This window comes from Talpa occidentalis, unplaced genomic scaffold, assembly GCF_014898055.3.
Source record: "Talpa occidentalis isolate TD23 unplaced genomic scaffold, MPIMG_talOcc4v2.1, whole genome shotgun sequence".
NCBI lineage: Eukaryota > Metazoa > Chordata > Mammalia > Eulipotyphla > Talpidae > Talpa > Talpa occidentalis.
In genome coordinates, this window is record NW_026555331.1 from 116,402,904 (window position 1) to 116,427,759 (window position 24,856).

The window sequence follows — 24,856 nt, forward strand, 5'->3', positions numbered from 1 at the left end:
ATAAAACTTGATACACAAACACTTGATACACTTCTACCCCAGGGACTTTGCACCTGAAGTTATTCCTACCTTGAATTACTTTTCCCCAGATTTTTACATTCTCACTCTTCATCTTCTTTGTGACTTTGTTTCCTTTCCAATTCCTCAGTAAAACCGTCCCCAACAATTCTATTTAAAATGTAAAGTGCTTCATCACACTCATTTCTCTCCTTAGTACTGTCTAACCCTCATCATCATTTGACATTTTACACACACAAACAAACACACGCAGTGAGAGAGAGTGAGCAAATATACAGAAATTTAATTCTGTGGTTGGTTGTGTTCCTTCATTAATAAATTTGAAAAGCGCTAGGTTCTGAAGTTGTTAGATTATAAATTATTGCTTACTTTATTAACTTTTAAATTTGAATCCCCAGCATGTAAAGTAGTGGCAAAGAGTAGACATTTTATAAATATTTGCAGAATGAAACACTTGAATTTCAATTTGTCCTGTCAAATTCAAATCGTGGTGTCCAAACTTACAGTGAAATATTCAAGTATAAAGGAATCTTTGTCTACATGTTAATATAGAGTTAATATATAGCTTGATTAATAGACTGTGGTAGGCTCAACCTACAACCCCCCCCCCCCCCACACACACACACACCTTCATACCCACCTGTTAAATGCATATAACCTTTCAGGGGCAGCCTAGATTGGTAGAGATTTCCCCATAGCTGTAATATCGTTGTCATAGAAAACTATTCTTTTCTGGGTTCCTAGGATATCATATATTTGGTTCTCGGAAAAGTCATAATGTTTTTTTCTTGTAAGAAATACAGGAAAACTGTGTCATAATTCTTCTGACAACCCAGTAAAATAGACATAGAAGAGGAGAATATATTTAACATCATGATAGATTTCTGTCTGCCTTTCTCCATTTTTGTGTTTTTGATATCCTTTTAAGCCTATAGATAAACATCAGAACTGTTTTAATTTCTTACATGTTTCTTTTGATTTTTTTTTCCTATTTCAATTAGACATCTCCTGACACATACACCATCTTTATGTATACATACACACATGATATTTTCCCCTTCTGCTTCTGTGATTATTACCGCCCACTTTTGGTGGGGAACAAACTGTTCAAAAGGTATGATAGGGAAGAGGAAGTAATCTGGGAGGCCTGTCTCTTTGGGAATGATTGCATGATGAAACGGAATATTAGATGCATTCCCCAGCGATGTGCTCTGTGCCTTTGTTTCTTAGATGAACAAATTCTATGTTAGACAAACTGGATCCTTTTGATGCTGACAGTGAATCAGCAGTGATGGCTGGACCGGTTGCAGTCATACAGTTGGGGGTATTTTAATTCTCACTAAATCCTACGTAAATATGTTTGTAATAGTTTCTATATTCAAACTCCTACCTTTAACCCCTTTCTTCACACACCCACTCACCATACAGAGTGTGGCCAGATGAATGTTCTTTTCTCCAGTTTTAAGTATGTCATTCTTTTTACAAAATTTAGTCTCTCCATTTTCATTCCAGGTAAGTGTGGCCTTTCAGTCTAATATTCACATCACACATTTTGAACCTAATCTGTCTGTCCTGTCATTTTTCTTACTGTCCTCCCCACAATAAATTATTGTCCCCGAACATATCCTGTCTCCCCACTTTGGCAGATATTTCTCACACATTTCATTTTCAAATGTACAAATTTAAATCAGATTAAACCCACTTACATTATGAATACTCCCCTAAATCAATGCAAATGAAATGATAGTTTAGAATAAGATATAAGTGGGGGGAAAAAGACATGTTTTGATTTAATGAATGAGGTCCCAAATTTCATTTAGTCATGTCTGTCTACCTGAATGTTGATGTAACTTGTCCCACATTTTCAAATATAGTAAATAATTACTTTAATAGGAAGCACTGTTTTCCAATGAATTGTTTGATTTTATAGTGATTAATGATTGAGTTGAAAAGTGTTTTGTATTACATTTGAGTTAACCATGTTTATTTTATGAGTTTCAAAAACATTGCATGTTCTCTACCATTCATATGGTGACCACTGGCTTTATTGGACTTTAATCTCCAGGAGAGAATAAAGCAGACTTAGTTTGTTGGTTTTATATGGAAAGAGAGATAGCAAACAGTACATATGACAGCATCCTTGACTAGGAATGTTGGTAAAGATGTTATCTTCTATAGGGAGAAGAAATAACTTCTTGTCCTTGAGGTAGAAGTGATTAAGTGTAAATGTATTTTTCCATATAGTGGAGCATAGCTATTAATAACCTGAGGCTCACGGGCCAATAAATGCGTATTTGATAAGTCCATTTGAAAAGTTCTATTGTGTCCCTTAGGAGCTTCCACTCTTCTATTTATGGTAGATGACTTGTAATCCAAGCTTACAGAGTGACACTGTAGCAGCAACATAATGTTACTGGTTTTAATTAGAAGTTTCTCTTAGCAATAAAGCTGATGGCACAGTGAAAAATGCCCTATTTCCCTTGAGCGGAATTTATAGGACACAGTCTTCAATGCTCACTAATTCGCTCTCCATTTTATAAATGGCAAGTGAATCATGAAAGTTATCTTGCTTCCAGACTAATTGCACTGCTCACTTTAATTTTAATCTCTGCTTCCACTTAAAAGTTAACCTATAAAATTAATGTGGAAATATTTCGTTAAACATGTGTAATATTTTATTTTTCTGGCCCTGCCCAGTAAGGAAAATCTATGAATTCCTTAATGGTGAAAAAAGGTTTGGGAATTGGAGGTAACAAGCAACCACTCATTTTGCTATCTTGATCACACAATTAAATTGTAGCAAATAACCACTGCACTTTCCTCTTCAAAGAGTGAATTTTAAGGTATATTTATAAGAAATAACACTTGAAATTTTACATTTTATCCTACTCTGTGTTATACATGTAATAAAAATATATAGAGAGAATGAATGAAATTACAGCTGGCATATTCATCCCAAAAGCCTAGGAAACATGAGATTTGAGTGATCTAAAAGATGTGCAAATATCTAAAAATACTTAGAAGTCCGGAAATGAAATGTACACCACTTCCTGTTTATTGCTGAATTTGAGATTAAATTTTAGAAGTGAATGTCAACTGACTTAATTGGTGATAGTAATCCAGTATCACTTATGGAAATAATTGCTTTGGGAATCTTAGAGATATGCCCACTTTAGTACCCATAGTTCATAACCATCCTGCTGTAGTGAAAGCATAGCAAAGGTTATTTGGAACTGTAGATGTGAACATGGAATATTTAGTTCTACTTATGTATATTAGCCTCTGTGACAGTAGCAAAATTACATATATTTAGTTGTGTTACTGGAAACTGCATAATATTAAAATATGCCGATATCTTACATTATTGGATAAGAACCAATGGAATGATCAGGATGTCTTTGTTAATATTATAAAGGAATCTGATTTTTCCCACTAGGAACTTGCCTAAAGATTAGGTATTTAAATTAGTGGGTGTCATATAAAAATAGGTATTTTATCGCTTAAAAGTGTATTTAATATAGTAGTTATTGAACCACTCAAAAGAGTATGTCTCAGATAATTTTATGCTTTATGTAAGATAAATGATAATTATTACATTTGTAATTTTTTCATAATGTGCATTTGCCACACAACATATTAAAACTACATGGATTTCTTTGAGGAAGGCCATTCAATTGGTGTAATACATTACTTTGTTTAAACATACCCTTCGTTTTCTTCCTAGTCAACACTCAAAAAGTAATTTAATAATACACTTCTCTGGCAGACATTTATTTCTTGGCCAATTTATAGGCTCATTTAGTAGCTTATTTTCCATGTATCTTTTCTGATTGCCTATAATGTAGAGAACTGGATGACGCTGGGTGGAAAGATGGAATTAAGTACTCTATTTGCTGAATACATTTTTTTTTTTGTCAAAGTAATATGTCTTTTCCTTCCCACAAGGAAGATCTTTGGATTTTCCATGAACTTGATGTGTCTTTTTTTTTTTTTTAAGTTATGTTTCATTTTTGTTTGTTTGTGTTTATGCTTCTCTTGTTTCTATTGCAGTTTGGCCTTGGTATTACCAACCTACAGTTTTTACTATATAAAAGCCAAAATAGAAGAGACAATAACTCAGGCCAGATGTAAGTACTGTGAAAGCAACTTCAGGGTCTATTTGTTATCTCCTAACATCAGATGTTTAAAAACGTCTAGATTTTGGAATACCCAAGGCTTTGTACATTTAGTAGGTGTTACTACCAAATCTACAGCAATGATTCTAACCCATTCCAAACATGCAAGGAACAAGAAATATTCTACCTGGATAGAATATGAGCAGGTACTCCAGTCTCACTGGCAGTCCCCACCATGCTCCCCTGCTTGCTTTGTGCTCATAGAATCATTGCAATGCTTTGTCCTCTGTTGCTGTCATTTGAAGGATCTGCTCGCCGGCACAAATGTTTCACATAGTCTTACTCATGGCACTGTGCTAGTGAACCTTTAACTTTTCTTTTTCTTTCTTTTGCATTTGGCAAGAATAATATTGTGCTCCACATCTTCTACTTTGTTTGAATAAATTAAATGCACTGGTCTTTGGCTTTGGTTTGGCAATTCACTTCTCATAATCCAAATTAATGTCTTCAGTAACTCAAATGGATTATTTTTAAAGCATCATTTGGAATGTGGAGGAATTATTAACACTAGTGCATATTTCAGGTCATTATTAATCTTACTTTTGTTTTGGGTGACTAGATGTAGTAAAGTAAAATGACCATCATATCCTTTGCACTTCACTCAATTAGTAACAGCCAAAATTTTTTCTCGTTTTGACAAAGTAAAAATAAATACATATATATTTATTTACCTTTTCCATCTGAACTTAAGTAAACTACAGTTTCTTTCATTTCTCTGTCAGTGATGTCTTGCTGTCCGTGGGCCATGTTCTCACAGCACATTGTACTATTTCATATATTTATATTTCCACTTTCATTTGATAGATAGATATGATGGTCTTTTAACAGTCGGCAACTTTGCATGAGCTAGTTCACTTTATAAATGAGGGCATGATTAGTAGGAGTTTGATGACTGGTAAATGCTTGTTTATAGGCTAACAGCATTGATATTGCACCTGCATTAACCACTTTGCAAAATAGACCCTTGAAATAACCACAGTACAGAGAAGGTACTCTAGTTCTAATTGACAGGACATTCTTTCCAGTCTTCAAAAATGTCTTTTTTTTTCCAGACTACAGCTGTACATAAATAAACCTCTGATCTATGCACAATATTTTTATTCAAGAAAGTCATTGAATAAAATATTGTTTGTGACCCCCTTTGCTTTACCCTCTTTTTTTTTTGTTTCCCTGCTTTCTCTTTCTGATGGATTTTCACAGCAAAAAAGGGCAAAATGAAGGGCAAGTATTTTCTTGTTGCTCAATTTCGTTGTTTAGTACACTTGACATTTCCACTGATATTTCCATTCCTATTGGATATTATCCTCTGTGCTTCTCATTTGCTAGATTTTCCTCCATGATTGCTCAAATCTTAACAGCAAAAAAAAGGGGAAAAGAATGCTTGTGTTTTCATATGGAACCTGTTTCACAGTCAATTTTTTTTTTTCTTGAGCTTAGATGTGTGTTATTATCCCTTACTAATTCACACCTAACATGAAGAATGTTACTAATTCACTAAAGGCATTAATGGCTTATGAAAAACATTTTATTTACCATGATATTGGTAAAATGCATATGTTGATATTTCAAATTAAGTAATTCTGATGTGACATGAATATAAATACAATTTTTTTAAAAGATTTATTTATTTATTTATACAAGTACTGGGGTACAGTCAGAAGCGCGGGAGGGTGAGAGAATTCACCAGAGCCAGAGCGGGGAGCAGAGCAGGCAGAAGGACCAAAGTACACTGCTGAGGGGAGCAGCGGGCGGCAGGAGAGGTCTGCGCGCCATGTGGGACCCTCCTCCGGTGGCCGGGGAGTAGCCGGGGATCAAACCGGCGCTGCAGAGGCTGCAGGCAGCTTCGCAACCCAGCGCTCAACCGCTGCGCCACCGGGGAGGCCCTATAAATACATTTTTAAAAGCTAACCTGGTTATGGTAGGATAAGAAAATAGGAAATGTATAGACAACATTTTGTCTGATACAAATCTCGAGTCCATTTTATGAAATTAAAATGAATTTTATTATATTGTGAAGTATTAAGGATCTTAATTGTTTTTCATTTTAGAAGAGAGTTTAATTTTTCTTACAAGGTTATTATCCTAGTATCTTTTTTATCATAGATTCTCAGTGCATATATTCTGGATTGTTTAATCTTGTACCATTATCTTTGCAGATTCAGAAACACTGAAGCCTGATAATTTTGAAGAATCTGGCTATACATTTATAGCACCAAGGTTGGTTTGGTTTTCTCTTGTTTGATGATAGCTTATATATAAGTGCCTTCAGTAATAGTTCTGAGTAAGCGCCAAGACTGCTCTGGGTTAGCGCCATGCTATGTTAGGAATCAAAGTGATCAGTAACTTTAAAACTGAAACAGAATCCTGTTCATTTATTCAGTAAGGTCAATAAGGTAATTACTGAACAACATCAGTAATTGTTGTGTGCTGGCTTGGAGAAGCAATAGTGAATAAGGCAGATACAGTCTTTGATTTTATTGGAAATAACAGTGCATCCAGCAATAATGATTTATGCATTTGAGTATACACAAAACATTCTGTTTATGTTATTCTGTATACATATACATATATACACACATGGAAATATATGTGTATATAAAGCTAGAGTGTTTTAATCTCATAATGGATTTTTTAAATACTAACTAAACTTTCTGGGAAACTTTAATAACATTATTTTTCCTTCTACCCCATTTTACTTTTCTCCCATATAATCCCCCTTTGTAATAATCCTAATATACATCTCTGTTCCCTATCTTAACCAGTTAGTAACCCAAAAGTACTCTGTATTTTAATTTCTTTGCTCTATTTTTAATTATCTGTAGCAGACAAATATTCAAATTATTGTAAATTATTAAGGTAACGCTAAGTGGTTAAAGAGAGTAGATTCAAAATTTGTAATTTTAACTTCACATTTCACACTTTTTTTTTTTAGAGAGTTTTTTTTTTTTTTTTAAGATTGATTTATTTATACAAGAGCTGGGGTACAGGCCAGAGGTGCGGGAGGGTAAGAGGATTCACTAGAGACAGAGCAGGGAGCATAACAGGCAGAAGAACCGAAAGCACTGCTGAAGGGAGCAGCAGGTGAGACAGGAGAGGTCTGCCGGGCCATGTGGATGTCTCCCTGGCCAGGAATCAAACCTGTGCTGCAGAGGCTGCAGACAGCTTCACAGCGCAGTGCTCAATCCACTGAGCCACTTGGAGGCCCTCACATTGCACACTTCTTAATAAGATTAAGAACACAAAAATGACTCTTTAAACTTGGTATGAGTTACTCTTCCTTCTGCATAAGAATATCTGAATTTTGTTTCTTCTTGAAAATTGGGACTATAGATAACTTTTGCAAAATCTCTGATCACAAAAAATACTCCTGGCTTTTTGTAAGTGACTCTGCCCTTGAGCATCTTCTCTGTCGACTGACACTGCTGATGACATCTTCTGACACTCTGCCTCCTCCTGCTGGGAAGCACACAATTTGATTTTCTTCTGTCCCACAAGTACATATGCAGTCTGCTTCAAGGACTTCCTTTCATCTGCAGGTCACTTACATGAGGGTGCTGGATCAGGCTCCTCCCCTTCTCCTCTTATGAGTTTAAAAATGAAACAGAAACCCATGTTCTCCTTTCTACTATTAGGGGTGATGGTTCTCAAATCTACAGGATGACTGTAACATCTGGAAATGAAATAGACATAGTATGTAACTTTGTGACATTGCATCACAATGTAGGATCATACAGTATATGTATTTTTAATCTTTATATGTACCCTAATCATTTTGATAGGAGATATTTATGTTTATGGAACCTAAGAGATGAGCTCAAAATTCAGTATTTCCTAAATATTTGGCCTTTGGAGAGCTATTTTAAGTTGTCACAATGATCAATCTTGACACCTCAAATGATCAATCTTGACACCTGTTAGTTCTCTTGGCTCCCACCACTTGATAACTGTCTTCTAGACCATCAGCCTCTGCTGTCCTTATGCTAGCACTGTCCATTGCCTTGTCTCACCTAAACAATTGTAGTTGCCAATAGAACCCACAGGTCAAAGTTATTTTCCTAACAGTTTTAAATGATGGTATATTTTTCATCATATTGCCATTTGCCCTGACAGTACAAAAGCAAGGTGAACTGAATCAGGGCAGAGACAACAGAGTACTTGTTAGTGATCTTTGCAGGGTTCATTGCCAGGTATCCAAAGACAGAGGAAAATGGAAAATGGTTTTACTTTAAAATAGCTTGAGTGAAGTGGTGAAAATTATTTAAGTTTTACCTTTGAGTATATATGTATACTACATATATTTTTGAGTATATATATGTGTGTGTGTGTGTGTGTGTGTATATATATATATATATACATATATATATATATAAATATATATATATATATATATAAAACAAATTGTGCAATGGTAGTTTTACTATTGAACAGAGAAACTTAGTTTTTGCTAAGTAGAGCTCTGTGGTTTGACTTGAGGACACAAGGTGCTTGTTTTCATGAAGTACTTTACTTAAAAGTGACAGATAAACAATGGTCATTCAGTTAGTTTTTTGAGAAAATGTCTGTCAAATTGATGGGTATCAAGCGTGTCTTTTACTTTAAGGGAAAAAAAAAACACTAAAAGCCTTTTTGCAAATGACTGAATCTGAAATTTTCAACAATAATTAGAATTTTAGTCACACCGAGTTCATTATGTGAGCATGGTAGTTCCCCAATAGGTTTAGACTTATTATTAAGAGGAATGGTGTTAATTAATGGGTGTTCTACATTGTATAATAGAACATGTCATTATTTGGAAGATCTGTATAATTCATGTTTTCCAAATAATCAGGTTAGATACTATGAAATCATTTGCAGGTAAAAGATGTATTTCAAAGTATAAGATAATTAATTGAATTTTAATGTAACAGTACAAAATGTTCACTTGTTCAACTTTCATATTAAAAGTAACTATCAAGACATTTTGGATAATCAAGTCTTGGTGTGTTATCATTCCAAGAATAATGACAATTATTTGAAAAGACTAATAAAATAATCCTGTTTTCCAAGTCCCTATCTATATAGGAAGATAGAAATTTTATGTGTCAAAACAAAATCTTGCAGTTGAATGAATTCAGTCACACTTTTCTTATGTCAAGTCAGGAATTTAAGAGGGATTTCATGATTTTCTAGTAAGTTTTTTAAAACTACTGTATTTCTTATAAAATGTTAACATATGATGGGTTTCTTTTCCTAGTGCACTAATTACCACATTCCTCTAATAGGTTTATTATTGATATTTACAGAGAAAAAAATCTTAAATTTGGAAGTCTTAGTTCCTGCATGAAAACTGAGAATCTGCAGCATACAATGATAATAGTATGCAATAAGAATAAACCTTAACACTATTGAGCAGCCCTGTCCAGAAGCCAAATGCTTATAATGTGTTTGTTATCTATAATCCTTACCACTTATTGTCAAGTATTGTTCCATTATAGGTATCAGTAAATGGGAGGTAACAAGAATTTCAATGGGTTGTAAAATCTTACAGTGAGCAAAAAACAAAAGTGTTTTCAATACTTAGATTATCCTGTATAATTTTTTATTTTAAAACCTAGTAATTCTAATTTTTTTCAGAGATTACTGTAATGACCTTAAAATATCAGATAACAACACTGAATTTCTGTTAAATTTCAATGAGTTTATTGATAGAAAAACTCCAAACAACCCATCATGTAAGTATGCATTAATATGAAATTATGGCTTCACTTTGTTTCTGTCAAATAAATAGATATTTGCAAATGTTTAAATGTAAATAGAACATGCTTACCTTTGTGCCTCTCAAGTGTAGGAAGTTTAATATTGAATGGTCTATTGCAGGCTTTTTGTTCCATTGTTCTTACTAGAGGAGGATTTCATCAATTTACATATATCCTCCACTTTAATAAGTGTTAATATGGATAGAATGTAAACAAGTGGTAAAGAAAGTCTGTGTTTAATGGTTAACTATTGATCAAAACATTCATTCTGATCACAGCTAACTTTCAATTTTAAAAAAAATGCATTTGTAATTTCCTGTTTTATAGAGTAAATCAAGTTGGAATATATATGTGAAATTAAAGTGGTTAATTTCAGCATATATATTTCTCTTACAGAGAAATTTCTATCATTCTTACTATAAAGCTTCAATATTGATACTCTGATTTTTAAAATATTGTAAAACATTTTTCTTCCCCAAATCCTCTATTATAAAAATGCAATATTTGTGGACAAGAGAAAAATCAACTTGTTGGCAATAGTGGCCATAAAATGTGGCTTGATAATAAAGAAAACTGTATGCATAACGGAAATTTTTATATTTCTCTTTTCCTTTTTCCTCTATGTCCTTCCACCTCGTTGTTCCCTTTTCTCTTTCCTACTTTCACTTTTTAAAAACATAGCAAAGGACTGTAGATGCTTGGATGCTAGACTCAGGTGGCAACATATATCTGAGGAGGTGTGAAACTGTTCCCCTAAATCATACAGTGTTATAAACCAATGTTAATGTCAAATAGGAAAAATAATATTTTCTTTCAGAAAACATTCTCAGTAAAACTCTACTCTTAATGTTGCCTCTCTAAATTTAAATTTATCTCATAAGAAATAATGACTTAGCACCTCAGACACAGCCAGTGGTTTCAAAGAGTTGCTTTCAAAACTTGTCATGAGCCACACAGGCTACACTGATCATGCCTACATGTTGGTGATTCCAGTGTTTCTGGTCAATGTGAGCTCACTTTGAGCCAAAGCTCCTTCATTGATATTTTAATTGGTTTTCCTATTGGTAAGTAATAGGCATTCCCGAGATAAAGCTGAAACTGGTCCCAGGAATATGTAGTAGTGTTTCAATATAGTAGTACTGATAGAGATAAGTCATCATCGATATTATATTGGATTATTAAGACCATATATTCCTGATGTGAATCAAATGAATTTTTATCATAAGTGAGGTTTTAGAGGTTGCTTGTATATTATTTTAGAGGTTTATGAGGTTAGAGTAAAGGAGCCAGAAAAAAAGGAAGGTAAAACTATTTGTGTAACAATTTGTATTAATTGACTGTTGTTCCTTGTCATTTACTCTTCCACTGACTTTGAGTTGGAGCTGAAATGACAAACTGAAGCCTTTCCACCAATACTATTAGATTTTAAAAACATGCCCTAGAATAAATCTAGTGATAAGTTATTCTGTTCCTTGTTCAAAACAAAATACAAGTTATATTTGAAATGTAATTTTATATATATATACATATATACATATATATGTATATATGTATGTTTGGATTTAAAGATTGTCTATGAAATAATGGTTTGGAATTCCCAAACTAATCTACACCCCCCCCCTCATCAAAAAAGAGTTGTTTCTTAATTGGCATATTTCTTGTATCTTTTTGATAAAGTTTACAAAATGATTTGTCTCATTTAGAAATGGCCTTTCTGCTGCTACTTCTGATTATATCCTGAAAATTGAGGCAAGATAAACAACATGCAGAAAACAAAGAATACCTTCTTAAATTTATAGAAATAGTAGCTATTCTAAATTGCTTTTGGAAATGGTCATTAATAGAATGTATTTGTTTAATTACTATCCTAATTAAAGAACAACTGTGTGAGTGTAATTGAAGCTATCCTTTTTCTGGACTAGGTAACACGGATTTGATTAATAGGGTCTTGCTGGATGCAGGTTTTACTAGTGAACTTGTACAAAATTACTGGAGTAAGCAGAAAAATATGTAAGTATTTTTTCTTTTTAATAAAAATATAGTCAGTCAGCACTTCAGTTAATCTTCTCTCTGGGAAAGTTTTGGAAAATAGGTGTCATAAATGTAAAGTTTATATTGTTAATAACAATTTCTTTAGAATATCATGTTACGGGTTTTGACCACTTACATTTTCAGTTCTTGGTGTGTGTCAGATGTCCTCACATCTGTCATTACTCAGGTTTACACAATAGTGTAAATGAGCAAATGAAATAAGGGGGTTTGTATCAGTTATCTAATAGCCATGCACCCCTTAGGAAAGTGAGGAAGCTGACTACTCTCCTTTTGCAGTCCTCGCCTCCCCATTTCCACTTAATTCCAAATGCTTGATAGTTCTTCTAGCATTTTCAATCTCGTTTTCATACTTAGGGTCCTACATTCCTATTTATAAGAAATTATGGCAACTGATTTTTCTGCTTTCAATGGTTCCCATTCCTCTCCCTGTTGTACCCCATCTGTTTTCCATACAACTCATTTGTTTCAGGATCTTAATTTTTTCATCATTGTTCATTTTTTTTTTTTTTTTAATTTATACAAGCACTGGGTACAGTCAGAAGCACGGGAGGGTCAGAGAATTCATCAAAGCCAGAGGGGAGAGAAGAGCAGGCAGACTGATGAAGTACAGGAAGGCTGTGCGCCATGTGGGACCCTCGCCTGGCCGGGGATCGAATCGGCGCTGCAGAGGCTGCAGGCAGCTTGGCAACCCAGCGCTCAACCGCTGTGCCATGCCACCAGGGAGGCCCTCATTGTTCATTTTTAAACAATATTTGCTCCCCCCCCCCCCGCCCAGGTGTAGTCCCCATACAGTTTCCTTCACCAGTGCACCTGTGTACCGTCACTACAATCCCCTGTGCTCCTCCCTCCCTCCCTCCCTCTGATCCCTCTCCCTCCTCCTCCCCTGCAGGATCTCTCTGGTTTATAATTGTCTGGTTTTGTTTTGTTGGGCTTTGTATTGTTATTGGTTTTTACAGCAATGTCTTATTTTGTTCCCCTATATTCCTTTTATAAGTGAAATTATCCAATATTTTTCTTTTTCCTTCTGGCTTATTTCACTGAGCATAATTCCTTCTAGCTCCATCCATGTTGCTGTGAATGGCATGAGTTTATCTTTTTTGGAGCTACCAATTGACCCAGCGATTCCACTCCTAGGGATCTACCCAAAGGACACAAAAACATTGATTCAAAAGAATCTTACTTTTAAAAACCATTTCTAACTTAACTGTGATGGTGAAGCTCTCCAACATGGAGGTCAGGATCACTTGTGTTCTTCTCACTCTACAAAGCTTGGCTTTGAAGCTTTACTGCTGTTGTTTCTACCTTTGCTTTTTTATTACATCAAATACTCACTCTTTAGTAGCTTTACCATACACATACTGTCTGTTCAACATGTGATGTATGCCTTACTATTTTCTCTGTCCTCTCTGGTATCTCCTGGTCAATATTTAAAAGGCAACGATGGTATTATTTCCCGTGACATGTCTTCCTTAAGATTCTTCTCCTCCCTTTAAATTCTTACTTCTTAGATTTCTTGACTATTTTAAAAGTAGCTTTGCAATTATTGATATATTTGATTTTTGGTAATTATATTAAGCTCCTTTTTTTAGGAAGTTACTTTCTTTTGTATCAGCAACACTTAAATATTTTACAGAGAATAAATTAAATAAAAACTTCTGTTTTTCTGTTTCAGCAAGGGAGTGAAAGCACGGTTTGTTGTGACTGATGGCGGGATTACCAGAGTTTATCCAAAAGAGTAAGTTCAAATAATGTGCATAAAAATCAGTACATTACAAGCACTAATCCAAGGATCTGAGTATTACTGTATAAGGATGCCATTCTTCAAAGAAATTGGTGATTAAATTGGCGTCATTGTTTAAAGTACTTACATTATTGCAAGACACCATTTCTTTGAAAAATATATTAGTGATATTTTTGCTTATCATTTACAGTTCAAAATTTAAGAGATTTCAAGAGATGTTTCTCTTTGTTATCATAAACTTAGTTAAATCAAGGCAATTGTAGCCTATTGGCAATATTTGCATAGCCCTTCACCGTTCTTCTGTGAATCTTCTCAGTGTATCTTGAACAGTCTGTAATGTGGGCTAGTTAGGCACCAAGGGTTATTAATATTAACTGACATCAGTGAATAGCAGAGTGAAAATTGGAACCAGCTTTTTCTGATCATTAATCTAATTCTGTGCTGATATAGTGCTTTATAATGAGAATCCGTTACGCTAGCCATTACCACCAGCTTCCTTAGACATACCTGAGATGTAGGGATATCTGTTAAGTTTAATGATGTCTACAAAGGAAAAGTTGGTTATTAGGTGGATTAAAGAAACAAATGATGAGTGGTTTCCTCCTCAGGGCTGGAGAAAATTGGCAAGAAAACCCAGAGACATACGAAGATAGCTTCTATAAAAGGAGTCTAGATAATGATAACTATGTTTTCACTGCTCCCTACTTTAACAGTAAGTATTGTCTTGGAATTCAGCCTTCTCAATTCTTACTTTTTTAAGAAGCTAATTTTGGGTACTACTTGCTTTCCCCCCAAAATCAATATATTTTATGTTCATTACTCAGAATAGTCATTATTAAAAGTATAATATTTAAGACAATGGAAAGATAGGAACATTCATTTAGTTGAGTAGGTAAAATGCCTACGGAAGCAACAGTCATGTATCACAGACAGCTTACCTACAGGCAAACATGACACAGGAACACATGTAGGTAATCCCTCATTCCATAAATAAAATTATCTTGAGGAATGTGTATGATTTAAAATGGAGTAATTATGAGTTTGTTATGTAGTTTAAACAATAATAGCCTATATTTTCTGATTTAATCTTTCAATATGTGAGGATACGTATTTATACTTTGTTCAAAACTGGGGAAATGGAGTTTTTCAGAATATTGGCGTTCTGTCTAGGGACATCTATCTTATAAAGTGAAAAGACAGTTTTAGGGATTTGAAATCAATCTTTCCTCACTTCAGGTAATATCACAAAGTAGATTTAGCATGTGTTCATTAATTTACAGAAGTAGGTGCAGTTAAGCTAAGTCATTCACCTCCAGTTAACCTAGTATGTAGAGGAAGAGATCACACACATTTTTATTATGTGTATTAAACACTATCCACTTGCATTTAGTAAAAGGAATTTTAATTTTTGTTTTTAGAAAGCGGACCCGGTGCTTATGAATCAGGCATCATGGTAAGCAAAGCTGTGGAAATATATATCCAAGGAAAACTTCTTAAACCTGCAGGTAAGCATAATATATATTATATGCATATACATGATGAAAATTATATCTGCCCTAAAAATATATTAACTGGCATTCATTATCAGGAAGGCCATCAAAATGCCTCAACCAAATTAAAGTCAAATGTGTGTAAAAAAGAAATACAATTATCTGTAAAATTGGGATAAAAAGTTAATTCCATAGAGAGTTGAGAATATTTTAAAGAAGCTTCAGTTTACACATTGCTACCACAAATTTATGGAGTCAGAGTATTCAAGCTGTAAATGCCATGTTGATCATTAATCCTATCTAGAAATCTATCCTGTGAAATATATGGTGAACTTTGTGAATATTTTAAAAAGTTTCTATCATAATATGTGTCTATGGAAAAGAGTTACATGGGGCTACATTGATATCTTAAAAAAAAAAAAAAAGGTAGATAAATTGTCTTCCTGCTCCTGAGGGTATTTTTACCTTCATTGGTTCAATTACATAGATTTACTCTTTCACTTACTAACTCATTCGTCGCTTTCTTCATTCATGCAACTGCTCATATCTTTCCCTGCTTCCTAATTTTTTTTAAACACCTATTTACACACTGGACAGGAAAAGAGAAAGGAAGAAGCTTCTTTAAACAGTTTGCTTGAATGACTTCATATTTATAAGACTATTCCTGACACTATTACTTTCTTTTAAGCTTATTGTATTAGTTGACCAATGAACTGGCATTACTTCTTAATGAAAATGTCAAGAAATACATATCTGTAATAAATATTGTAATCAACCCAAATTTAATGCCATTGGATAAGTTGCCTAAATTATCAGGTAGCAAATATTTTATTGTAACTAACTAGGCGCCTTTTAAATTAATTTGATATGAAAGATAAGATTCATAAGTACCTTTTAAAATGTATGTATTAATCTTTCTTACACAATTTTTCAGTTGTTGGAATTAAAATTGATGTAAATTCCTGGATCGAAAATTTCACCAAAACATCTATTAGAGATCCGGTAAGAGAATTTTTTTTTTAAAAATCTAATTCAGTACTTAATCTCAAAATGCAAATAAAGTAAAATATTAGGCATTCAAAATAAAACCTCAGTACCACGCCATTGAAGCAAAATTACAAATTCTTTCTTTTTCAGACTAGTATTAAAAAAAAAATCAGTGTTGTCATTTGAAATACTTAAATATATATTGCTATTTTCTAATTGTAAAGAAAACTGTTTTATGTACACTAGAGTATCATTTAGTCTTTTATACTAGGTAAATTAGTCTGAGATGTCTAGCTCTAACATGGTAATAGATAATATGCTATAATTAAAATCCAATGTTATAGAAAATGTGAGGTGAAATTGTATTTCTATCTTTCAGTGTGCTGGTCCAGTTTGTGACTGCAAAAGAAACAGTGATGTAAGAAATGTCTTTTTAACTATAATTTTGTTGTTCTCTAACATATCAAATGCTGAGTAAGTTTCTTTTGATTGCAAATCCTGATGATTATATTAACCAGGTTTGTATCTGAAATGGAAGAGAAATACATGTCCCTGATCAACATTGTACACCTCCTTTAAACCATTGCAGACATTGATGAGTCGTTTTATTTATCAGAAACTTTAATTTTTGCAGTTGGAACAGTTTTATTAATTGTCCCATGGTATTGTGAAGTAACTCAGATGACAATTCACATTATATGCTTTTAATTCTAAACTTTAAGTGCTTCTATTTTTAAAAATATTCAGGTATTATGGGAAAGTAGTAAAAGTCATAGCAATATGGACTGTATTCTTTTCTATTTCAGTAATGTTCCAGTGTTTTGTGGATACTTATATTTAGCTCTATTCCTCAATGGGGAATTATGAGCAAAGGATACTTTTTTTAATTATCAGTGCTCTCCCCCATCATCTTTCGCACTTTCGTTTGTTCAAAAGTTTTTAAATTACTCCAAGAATGGTACTAAATGTTATCTTTCCAAGAATGAAAAGAAAAATGCATTCCTTTAGTTTCTTCCAGTCCTCATGAATTACCTGCTTCCCTTGTAAATACAGACATACCAGGTTTCTGCTCCTAGTCCTGCAAAAGTACAAGGCAATAATTTAATTAATTTTCACAGGTTAACCAGTTTCTATAAAGTATGTAGATTCAGACTATTTGCTCTAAAAACAATTCTAAGAAGAGATTTTATCAAGGTGCTTCCAGATTGGAAAAATGAAATGTGTATTTCTCCTATGAAAATATTTTTTTAAGTGTGATTTTACCAAAAAAAAAAGTTGATTTAATTCAGTCAAATTTGATTTAAGCTGGGAATTTATATTTAATACGCTTTTGCTCCAGTCACTGTCATTTTTTGATGTGCTTATAAATCTCAAAATATTCAACCAAATACTTTCAATATGTAATGTAAACATCCTCATATTACTTTTTATTTATCTGAAGCATGGTTACTAAAATACATTTTTAAAAATTGTTTAACTTTATCTGTTTAATAAAAATTAGACATTAAATATTTTGGTCTATTTGATTTCATCGATCATTTAGATAACTGTGGAGTGACAAAAAGATTATTTCTTATTTGTCCATAGTTAGTTGACAGTTCTATCTGAATGGATGGTTTAACATAGGAAGCCCAGTTTACTATGAATTTACCAATTCCCATGATTTATGTCATGAGAATCTTCTGAGCATATATATTCAGAAGAAAATATAGTTATTTGAATTTTTCTATTATTCTTACAATCATCCACATACAATGTAGTAATGATAATAACCTTCCTACAAATGTGTTAACTGTTATTTCCTTTTTCATAGGTGATGGATTGTGTGATTCTAGATGACGGTGGGTTTCTTTTGATGGCCAATCATGATGATTATACTAACCAGGTAGGTGCCTGAATTGGAAGAGGAGTATTTGTATCTGGTCAAAATTGTAAACCTCTCTTGAACCATTGAAAAATGCATCCTAAATATAGCTTTATTGGATGAGTGAGTTTAATCTCATAAAACTTATTTTAGATGTCAGAAGTTTTCATACTGTATTTATCTGTTCATGATGTCTACCTTATTCTTGGCTGGTTTGACATATTTCTAGCTACAAATTGGCACCATATAATCTCTTGCCTCAACATAAGGTTTTATGCAAATTAAAGTAAGTGTTCAACAATTTTTATTTTTCAGTATGCATTTCCCATTCCTCTAAAATACAAAAATCCAAATAGTACAGCCTCATACTGTTTTGCTAACTGACCATTTATGGGCTGTGGTCGATTAGCTAGATTTCTTTTTCTTTTCTTTTCTTTTCTTTCTTTTTTTTTTTTTTTTTTTTTTTTTTTAAAGTAAAGCTACAGTAAGTCCCTTTCCATAGAACTTGCTCCATTTATTGACAGTTTCTACAAGTTCCGTTTACTTCTCTATTTTCACTACTTTTCTCTTCCCCAGGAGGCATTTGATTATGACCTGAGTGCTAGCAAACCCGGTGCTTTCCTTCCACAAATATCACCCAGAGGCACTGAGGAATGAGATCACCTTGTATTATTTGAGTTCATTGGGAATGTCACATATATGGGCTTATTAATTGCTCTTGTTTTTAAGCTCCAAAGGAGATTTAATCCAATTTCATTATGTATATATTTCTTCACTGCCTTAAATTTGAATCTTCGTTAATTTTTTTTCTATACCAGATCGGAAGATTTTTTGGAGAGATTGATCCAAGTTTGATGAGACACCTGATTAATATATCGGTGTATGCTTTTAACAAATCTTACGATTATCAGTCAGTGTGTGAGCCTGGTGCTGCACCCAAGCAAGGAGCAGGTCATCGCTCAGCTTATGTGGTCAGTAATAACCAGATTGTTCATTCCTCACAGAGCAATGCTGGCTGTGGACTTAGACTGACTTTTCATTGTTTTTACAGCCATCCATTGCAGACATACTACACATTGGCTGGTGGGCCACCGCTGCTGCCTGGTAAGTCAAAATTCTTATTTTATTGGTAATGAAAGGTGCTGAGAAATAATAAAACATTTGATTGAAAGTACACATTTTTGATATGTCAGTTATGGTAATTTCATTTTTCATTACATAGTATGTATATTGGTAATAGAAAACACTTTCTTAATGATCAATATAATACAGTAATTTATGAAATCAGTGTGATTATGCAAACTTCAACATCTTCAGAAGATTTTCTTTGAATCTGTCAATTTTTATTTTGTTTAAATTTCAGTTTAATCTATAAAATATTACCATTTCTTACCTTCAATATCCAAATTAGAGGTCCTCATTGACCAGATTTGTAACATGGTGACTTAACTTTCTACTTTTCTGTTAATACAAAACCTAGCACACTCTTAGGGGGCTCCATCCAGCCTGACATGGAGAGCATTCTTTTCATTCATTCCCACCTCCTTCATCCCCTATACCCTATCACATTTGAAAATAAGACATTAAACACTTTGAGACTTGTGTCTGGGATCGGCTGTCTCCCTCCCTGCCTGCCTTCCCAGCATTCCTTTGCATCCTTACTGTCAAAGCCATATTCCTTGTAGGGTCATCTATACCTGTGATTTGATGTTGAGGCCTTCCCAGCTAAAATTCAATTATTAGTAATATGGTGTAATGTTTTCTGAATCTCAGTGATTCAAAAATGCTTGTGTTATGCTAATTTCTGCCCAGAATCTCCCCTCTTCCTCCATTATTTAATAGGCTCAATTCCAGATGATTCTATGCTAACATGACTTGTTACTGGTTGTGAAATTGATATGTGCCATGTATTCTGTGTACATTTTTACTAGAGTGCTACATTATGCAAATATTCTCTAGTAGCTCAAAAACCCATGGCAGACAGACATTTTTGGTCTTTTCCCCCACTGACTTTTACAACTAAAACAGGACAGAATCATATCGGTGATACCTGATGCCCCTGAAATAATGACATTTTTCCCTCAGAGTGACCATTTCTCCATGATGTCCTTCCATATTAGCCCTCTTTACACATGTTTCCCTCACTTAGTCCTCAATACTCATTTAGAGGATAAAAATTTACATTTTGTATAATTTGAACAACTGTTTATTAGGAAATTCTCATTTTTTGTATACATGAAATGTGTTTAGGTGTACATGTAAAAAGCAGTTCTTATATAATTTAAGAAAAATCTAGATTTTTAGTAATTATTAATATTTGAAATTCAGGTCTATTCTACAGCAGTTTATCTTGAGTTTGACCTTTCCACGTCTCCTTGAAGCAGGTATGTTGAATGCTCTCATATTGTCAAGTATAATTTTTGTTTGGGAAGTGCTGAGTTCAAGGAACCATTTGTAAATCTACTGCAAGAGAACCTAGCTACTTGATAGTTCTGTGAAAACCTTCCTATGCTTTTGAAACTTTTCTGGTTCACACTGACCACATTTTGTAGCTGATATTTGTTTGAGTTAATTGATTAGGTAAACACTGGGTCCTGCCACTAAGTCACCCTGCAGTAAACTAGCCAATTAAGGCCCTGGCCTTTGACATTCGTTTTGCTTTACATCATATCCTCTGATGATGATGGTCTGTGTTTTGATTCCCCACAGTTGAGATAGACGACGAAGATTTTGCAGCCCCGCTATCCAAACAGAGTTGCATTACTGAACAAACCCAGTATTTCTTTGATAATGACAGTAAATCGTTCGGTGGTGTACTAGACTGTGGCAACTGTTCCAGGTAATTAATATCTTCATTTCTGGAATATTCCTCTCTAAAAAGTATGCACTTTTATATAATCACTACAGAAAGTAATAGAGATTGTTGTTAGTCTGTTATGTTCTAAGGTGTTTTAAACCTAAGGACCATGTTAATATCTTTCTAATATAAAGTTGAAGAAGCATACAGAATTAACTATTAAGCCCAATATGATTTTAATATAGGATAGTGTATTTTACTTTAAAGTGAAAGAACAAGAGGGGAAAAAACATCAATTCCTAAGGTCAAAGTTAATAGTCAAAATCCATAAAGCATGTTAAACATTTTGTGCGACAAGAACTACTAAAGTTTTATTATGGTGGAGGAGAAAGGCAATGTGGGTTTTTTTGAAGGATTAAGAGAACAGTGATCACTGTGAACTAGATTACTAGAATTAGACTTGAAAGTCACAGCTTGTAAGGCACAGGATTGGAATAATTTTGCTTTAGAGACTGAGGGTAGGTTATTGTTGGGAACAAAATAGTGACAGGAATTAAAGAGGTCATCTGAGCTTGAGAAAATACTAGTAATTTGGTGGTAGAGGATTCAGAAAAGAAATTTCTAACAGTTTAAAAAATAAACTCAAGCAAAAGACTGACTTGTTTTAAGAAATGTCTATGTTTCAGGAGATGGAGCATATGATAATGGGAGGAAAGGCCAGAAGTCAGGTTAGAACTCAAGAAGAACATCTTGTTTAGAGGAATAACATCAGGAAACAGAATTGTAGACTGTTAGCATGTTCCATTAGAAATTAAGCATCCTTTCTAGTTAGGTTATAACAAAGATCAGCGTGCTCAATATATTAACTCAAATCCTGGGAGTTGTTTTGTGACCAGAGTTCAATGTAGAAAAAGAGAAATTCCGACTTCTTTGAAAAAATGCATAAATGTAAAGAAACTCCTGCTTACTGACAGATGGACCTTGTGCTAAAGTCAAGTCGCAGCTTAAGTTGTAGATGCAAAACAGTGCAGGGACTTGAAAGTTTTGGTTCTCTTTGTTTAATTTGGTATTTACAGCCACAGGTGGCCCACCCAGTTACAACAATTAAAAGAAAAATCTGCCTCAGCCATATTTCAACTGCTCCTAGCATCATGTGGCTGTTGCTTACCACAGTGGACAAAGCAGGAACCATTTCCATCTTCACAGATCTGTGACTAGTACTGATCTAGGCAGGATGCCTGGCCGCTTGTATGCTGCTCACTTTTCTCATGTATAAAATGAAGCAACTTTGGCTTTATAGACATGTGCAGTAAGCCCTTCTGTATGTTTCCACAACTAAATAGTCCTCAGTGCAAAGTAAGCAGTAAGGTAAACTGTCAGAATTTTTTAGTATTCATTTCAGAGGTAATGGGTACATGCTCATAAATAAAACTCAGTAGTCTCTGCAATCATCCACCTGCCGTGAACGTTTTCATTGATAATGCTTTGCTTTTCAGATGTAACATTTTGTCATGCATTTTAATATTTGAAGGATTTTTATTTCTCTAAGACAGTGCACATGTCCTTATTTTGCAGAATCTTTCATGTAGAAAAACTTATGAACACTAATTTAATATTCATAATGGTGGAGAGCAAAGGGACTTGTCCCTGCGACACTCGCCTTCTCATCCAAGCAGAGCAGACCTGTATCCTTTGCTGTTGCACCCTGGGCACAGGCAGCGGCCGACAGGCCCGCCCGGACTTTGAAGCTCCTCGCAGGGTTTATTTTCAGGAAAGCCAAGCTACACGGGGGTGGGTCGTCTCAGCGAGGCTGCTGCGCGGGAGTGAAGGGGAGAGGAAAGCTGCAGCGTCGTGCTGCCACAGCGGACAGGGAGTCTTATCGTTGCTCTTTTCTCCCCCTCTCTCCCGTCCCTCCTCTCTTCCTTTCTCTTGCTGTCTCTCTTCCTCCTCTCTCCCCGTCTGTCTCCTCTTCCTCGCTCCTTTCTTCCTTCTCTCCTCCGTTCACGTCCCCTCTCTCATCTTCTCCCTCTTCTTCCTTTTCTCCTCCTCTTCTCTCTTCCTCTTTCTCTGTCCTCCCTCTCCCTGTCTCTCCTTCCTCTTCTTTCTCCTCTCCCTTCCTCTTCTCCCTCTTTTTCTTTCTATTCCTTTCTTCTTCCCTCTCTTCCCCTCCACTCCCTCTCTCCTCTTTCTCTTCTCGCCTCCTCTTTCTCCCCATCTCTCTCTCCTTCCTCTTCCTCTTGCTCTCCTCACTTTCTCCTCTCCTCTTTCTCCTCCTCTTTCTTCCCCCCATCTCTCCTCTTTCTGTCTCTCCTTCAACTCTCTCCCTCTCCTCTTTCTCGCTTCCTCTCTCTCCTCTTTTTCTCTTGCTCTCTCCCCCCTCTCTCTCCTTTTCTCTTCATCTCTCTGTCCTCCTCCCTCTTCTTTCTCTCCCTCTCCCTCATCCTCTTTCCTCCCTCCTCCCTCCTTTTTCTTCGTCTCTGTCCTCCTCTTCTCCCTTTCCGTTCCTCTCTCTGGCCCTCCTCCTTTCTTCCTCTTCCTTCTCTGCTCCTCTCTCTCTCTCTCCTCTTCTCTTTCTCTTCCTCTCTTCCTCCTGAAGAGGGATTTCCTGTGTGCCTCTTGCCATTTGGGGACATAATTGTATTGCCTTGTTTCTTTTAAGTGTCTGGCAATGCTGTACATGCACAAGCCTTAACAAGTTCCTTTAGCTGACGGTCCAGATCCTTGTGATATGGTTAAGCAGCCAAGATACCGAAAAGGGCCTGATGTCTGCTTTGATAACAATATCCTGGTAAGACAGGTGTTTGCTATATCACACTTTACCTTTACAGCTCCTGCTTTCTGTCCCTCCTTCCCATAGAATTGTACTTGCAAATACAATTCCAAACACTGCACTTCAGTCATGCAGTGACTGTTACTGTGTTGTGAGCAGGCTCTCTGCACTTACACTCCAGTCCTAAGGAGTTATCATCCATTAGCTTTTAAGTCACTACATGGATTCTATTCTTTCACATATTAGATTGATATTCTTGTAATTGTAACCTTTTTCTATTGTTTGTCATTAACCAGGTAATAAATTTAGTGCATGTTATTCAGAGATGAGCACTATTTCTACGGGTCAGCTGGCCTTCACTAAGCACTATTATCGCTTACTGTGTATCTAATCAGCTCTATGCTTTTATGCTTTTGATGATTAAAATAACTATTTTCAAATGTAAAGGTACATAAAAATGAATGCCCTCTATTTAACTAATTTCCCCCAAATCAGATTTTAAGGTTTGTCTTTTCTTTAGGTAACACACACTGATGAGCTCCTATACTGATGTTTTACAAATAGAGCATATCACTCTCCTATGTATATTTTACAATCATGACTTCCTATGTGTAAAGAGTAAGTCCATGTGGAGAGCAAACTTACACATGCTAACAAATGCAATAAACCATTTCAATTTTATCAAACACTATTCAGGAATTTCTAAGTCAGCCATACTAATTTCCCTTAGCCATAACAGTTTAAACAAATTTTACTCACAAAAATGTTGACACTTTCACTTATCAACCCTATGACAATTTTCTGTAGTATTACATAGATGTTTCAGGGCCTTTGTGTTCAGAATTCTATTTACAGTATTAAAATTTCTTTTGTAAACTAAATGCTCTGGAATGACTTTTTTTTGTTTTTTTTTTTTAATTGTTGCTTAGATATTCATTGATTAGGAAACCACTAGATGGAGTTGTGGCCACTATTACAAATGAAATGAGTTGATCAGAGGGAAAAAGTGAAATAGGAAAAGAATCTCAAAGTAATCAATAGTAATCTGGAATTATAAAAATACTGGTTTTCACTGAAAAAAATCTACCTGGTTTTAATAATTAAATCATAAAACTCCATGGGCATTTAAAAAATTGTATGTAGGCAGTATTTGAGATAATTCTATTCTTCTTTAAAGACTAGTTAAATGTCCCTGTTTGTGGTCATAATACAAATGAGCCAAAAACT

General features: G+C 34.6%; 1 protein-coding gene across 3 annotated transcripts in view; it reads left to right on the forward strand.

The window, feature by feature from the left end:
• The window catches only part of CACNA2D1 (calcium voltage-gated channel auxiliary subunit alpha2delta 1), a 415,589-nt gene that overhangs the window by 378,707 nt on the left and 12,026 nt on the right, over positions 1–24,856 (forward strand). For all 3 annotated transcript variants that reach the window (XM_054692495.1, XM_054692492.1, XM_054692493.1), the window contains 16 exons: positions 4,069–4,145; positions 6,350–6,410; positions 9,807–9,904; positions 11,851–11,938; positions 13,653–13,715; positions 14,330–14,433; positions 15,140–15,226; positions 16,146–16,213; positions 16,578–16,616; positions 18,012–18,083; positions 18,881–19,033; positions 19,114–19,166; positions 20,391–20,446; positions 20,772–20,901; positions 22,435–22,544; positions 23,565–23,647. In XM_054692495.1, coding sequence (XP_054548470.1) covers positions 4,069–4,145; positions 6,350–6,410; positions 9,807–9,904; positions 11,851–11,938; positions 13,653–13,715; positions 14,330–14,433; positions 15,140–15,226; positions 16,146–16,213; positions 16,578–16,616; positions 18,012–18,083; positions 18,881–19,033; positions 19,114–19,166; positions 20,391–20,446; positions 20,772–20,901; positions 22,435–22,544; positions 23,565–23,647 — 1,342 coding nt within the window. The remainder of the gene's footprint in view (positions 1–4,068; positions 4,146–6,349; positions 6,411–9,806; positions 9,905–11,850; positions 11,939–13,652; positions 13,716–14,329; positions 14,434–15,139; positions 15,227–16,145; positions 16,214–16,577; positions 16,617–18,011; positions 18,084–18,880; positions 19,034–19,113; positions 19,167–20,390; positions 20,447–20,771; positions 20,902–22,434; positions 22,545–23,564; positions 23,648–24,856) is intronic.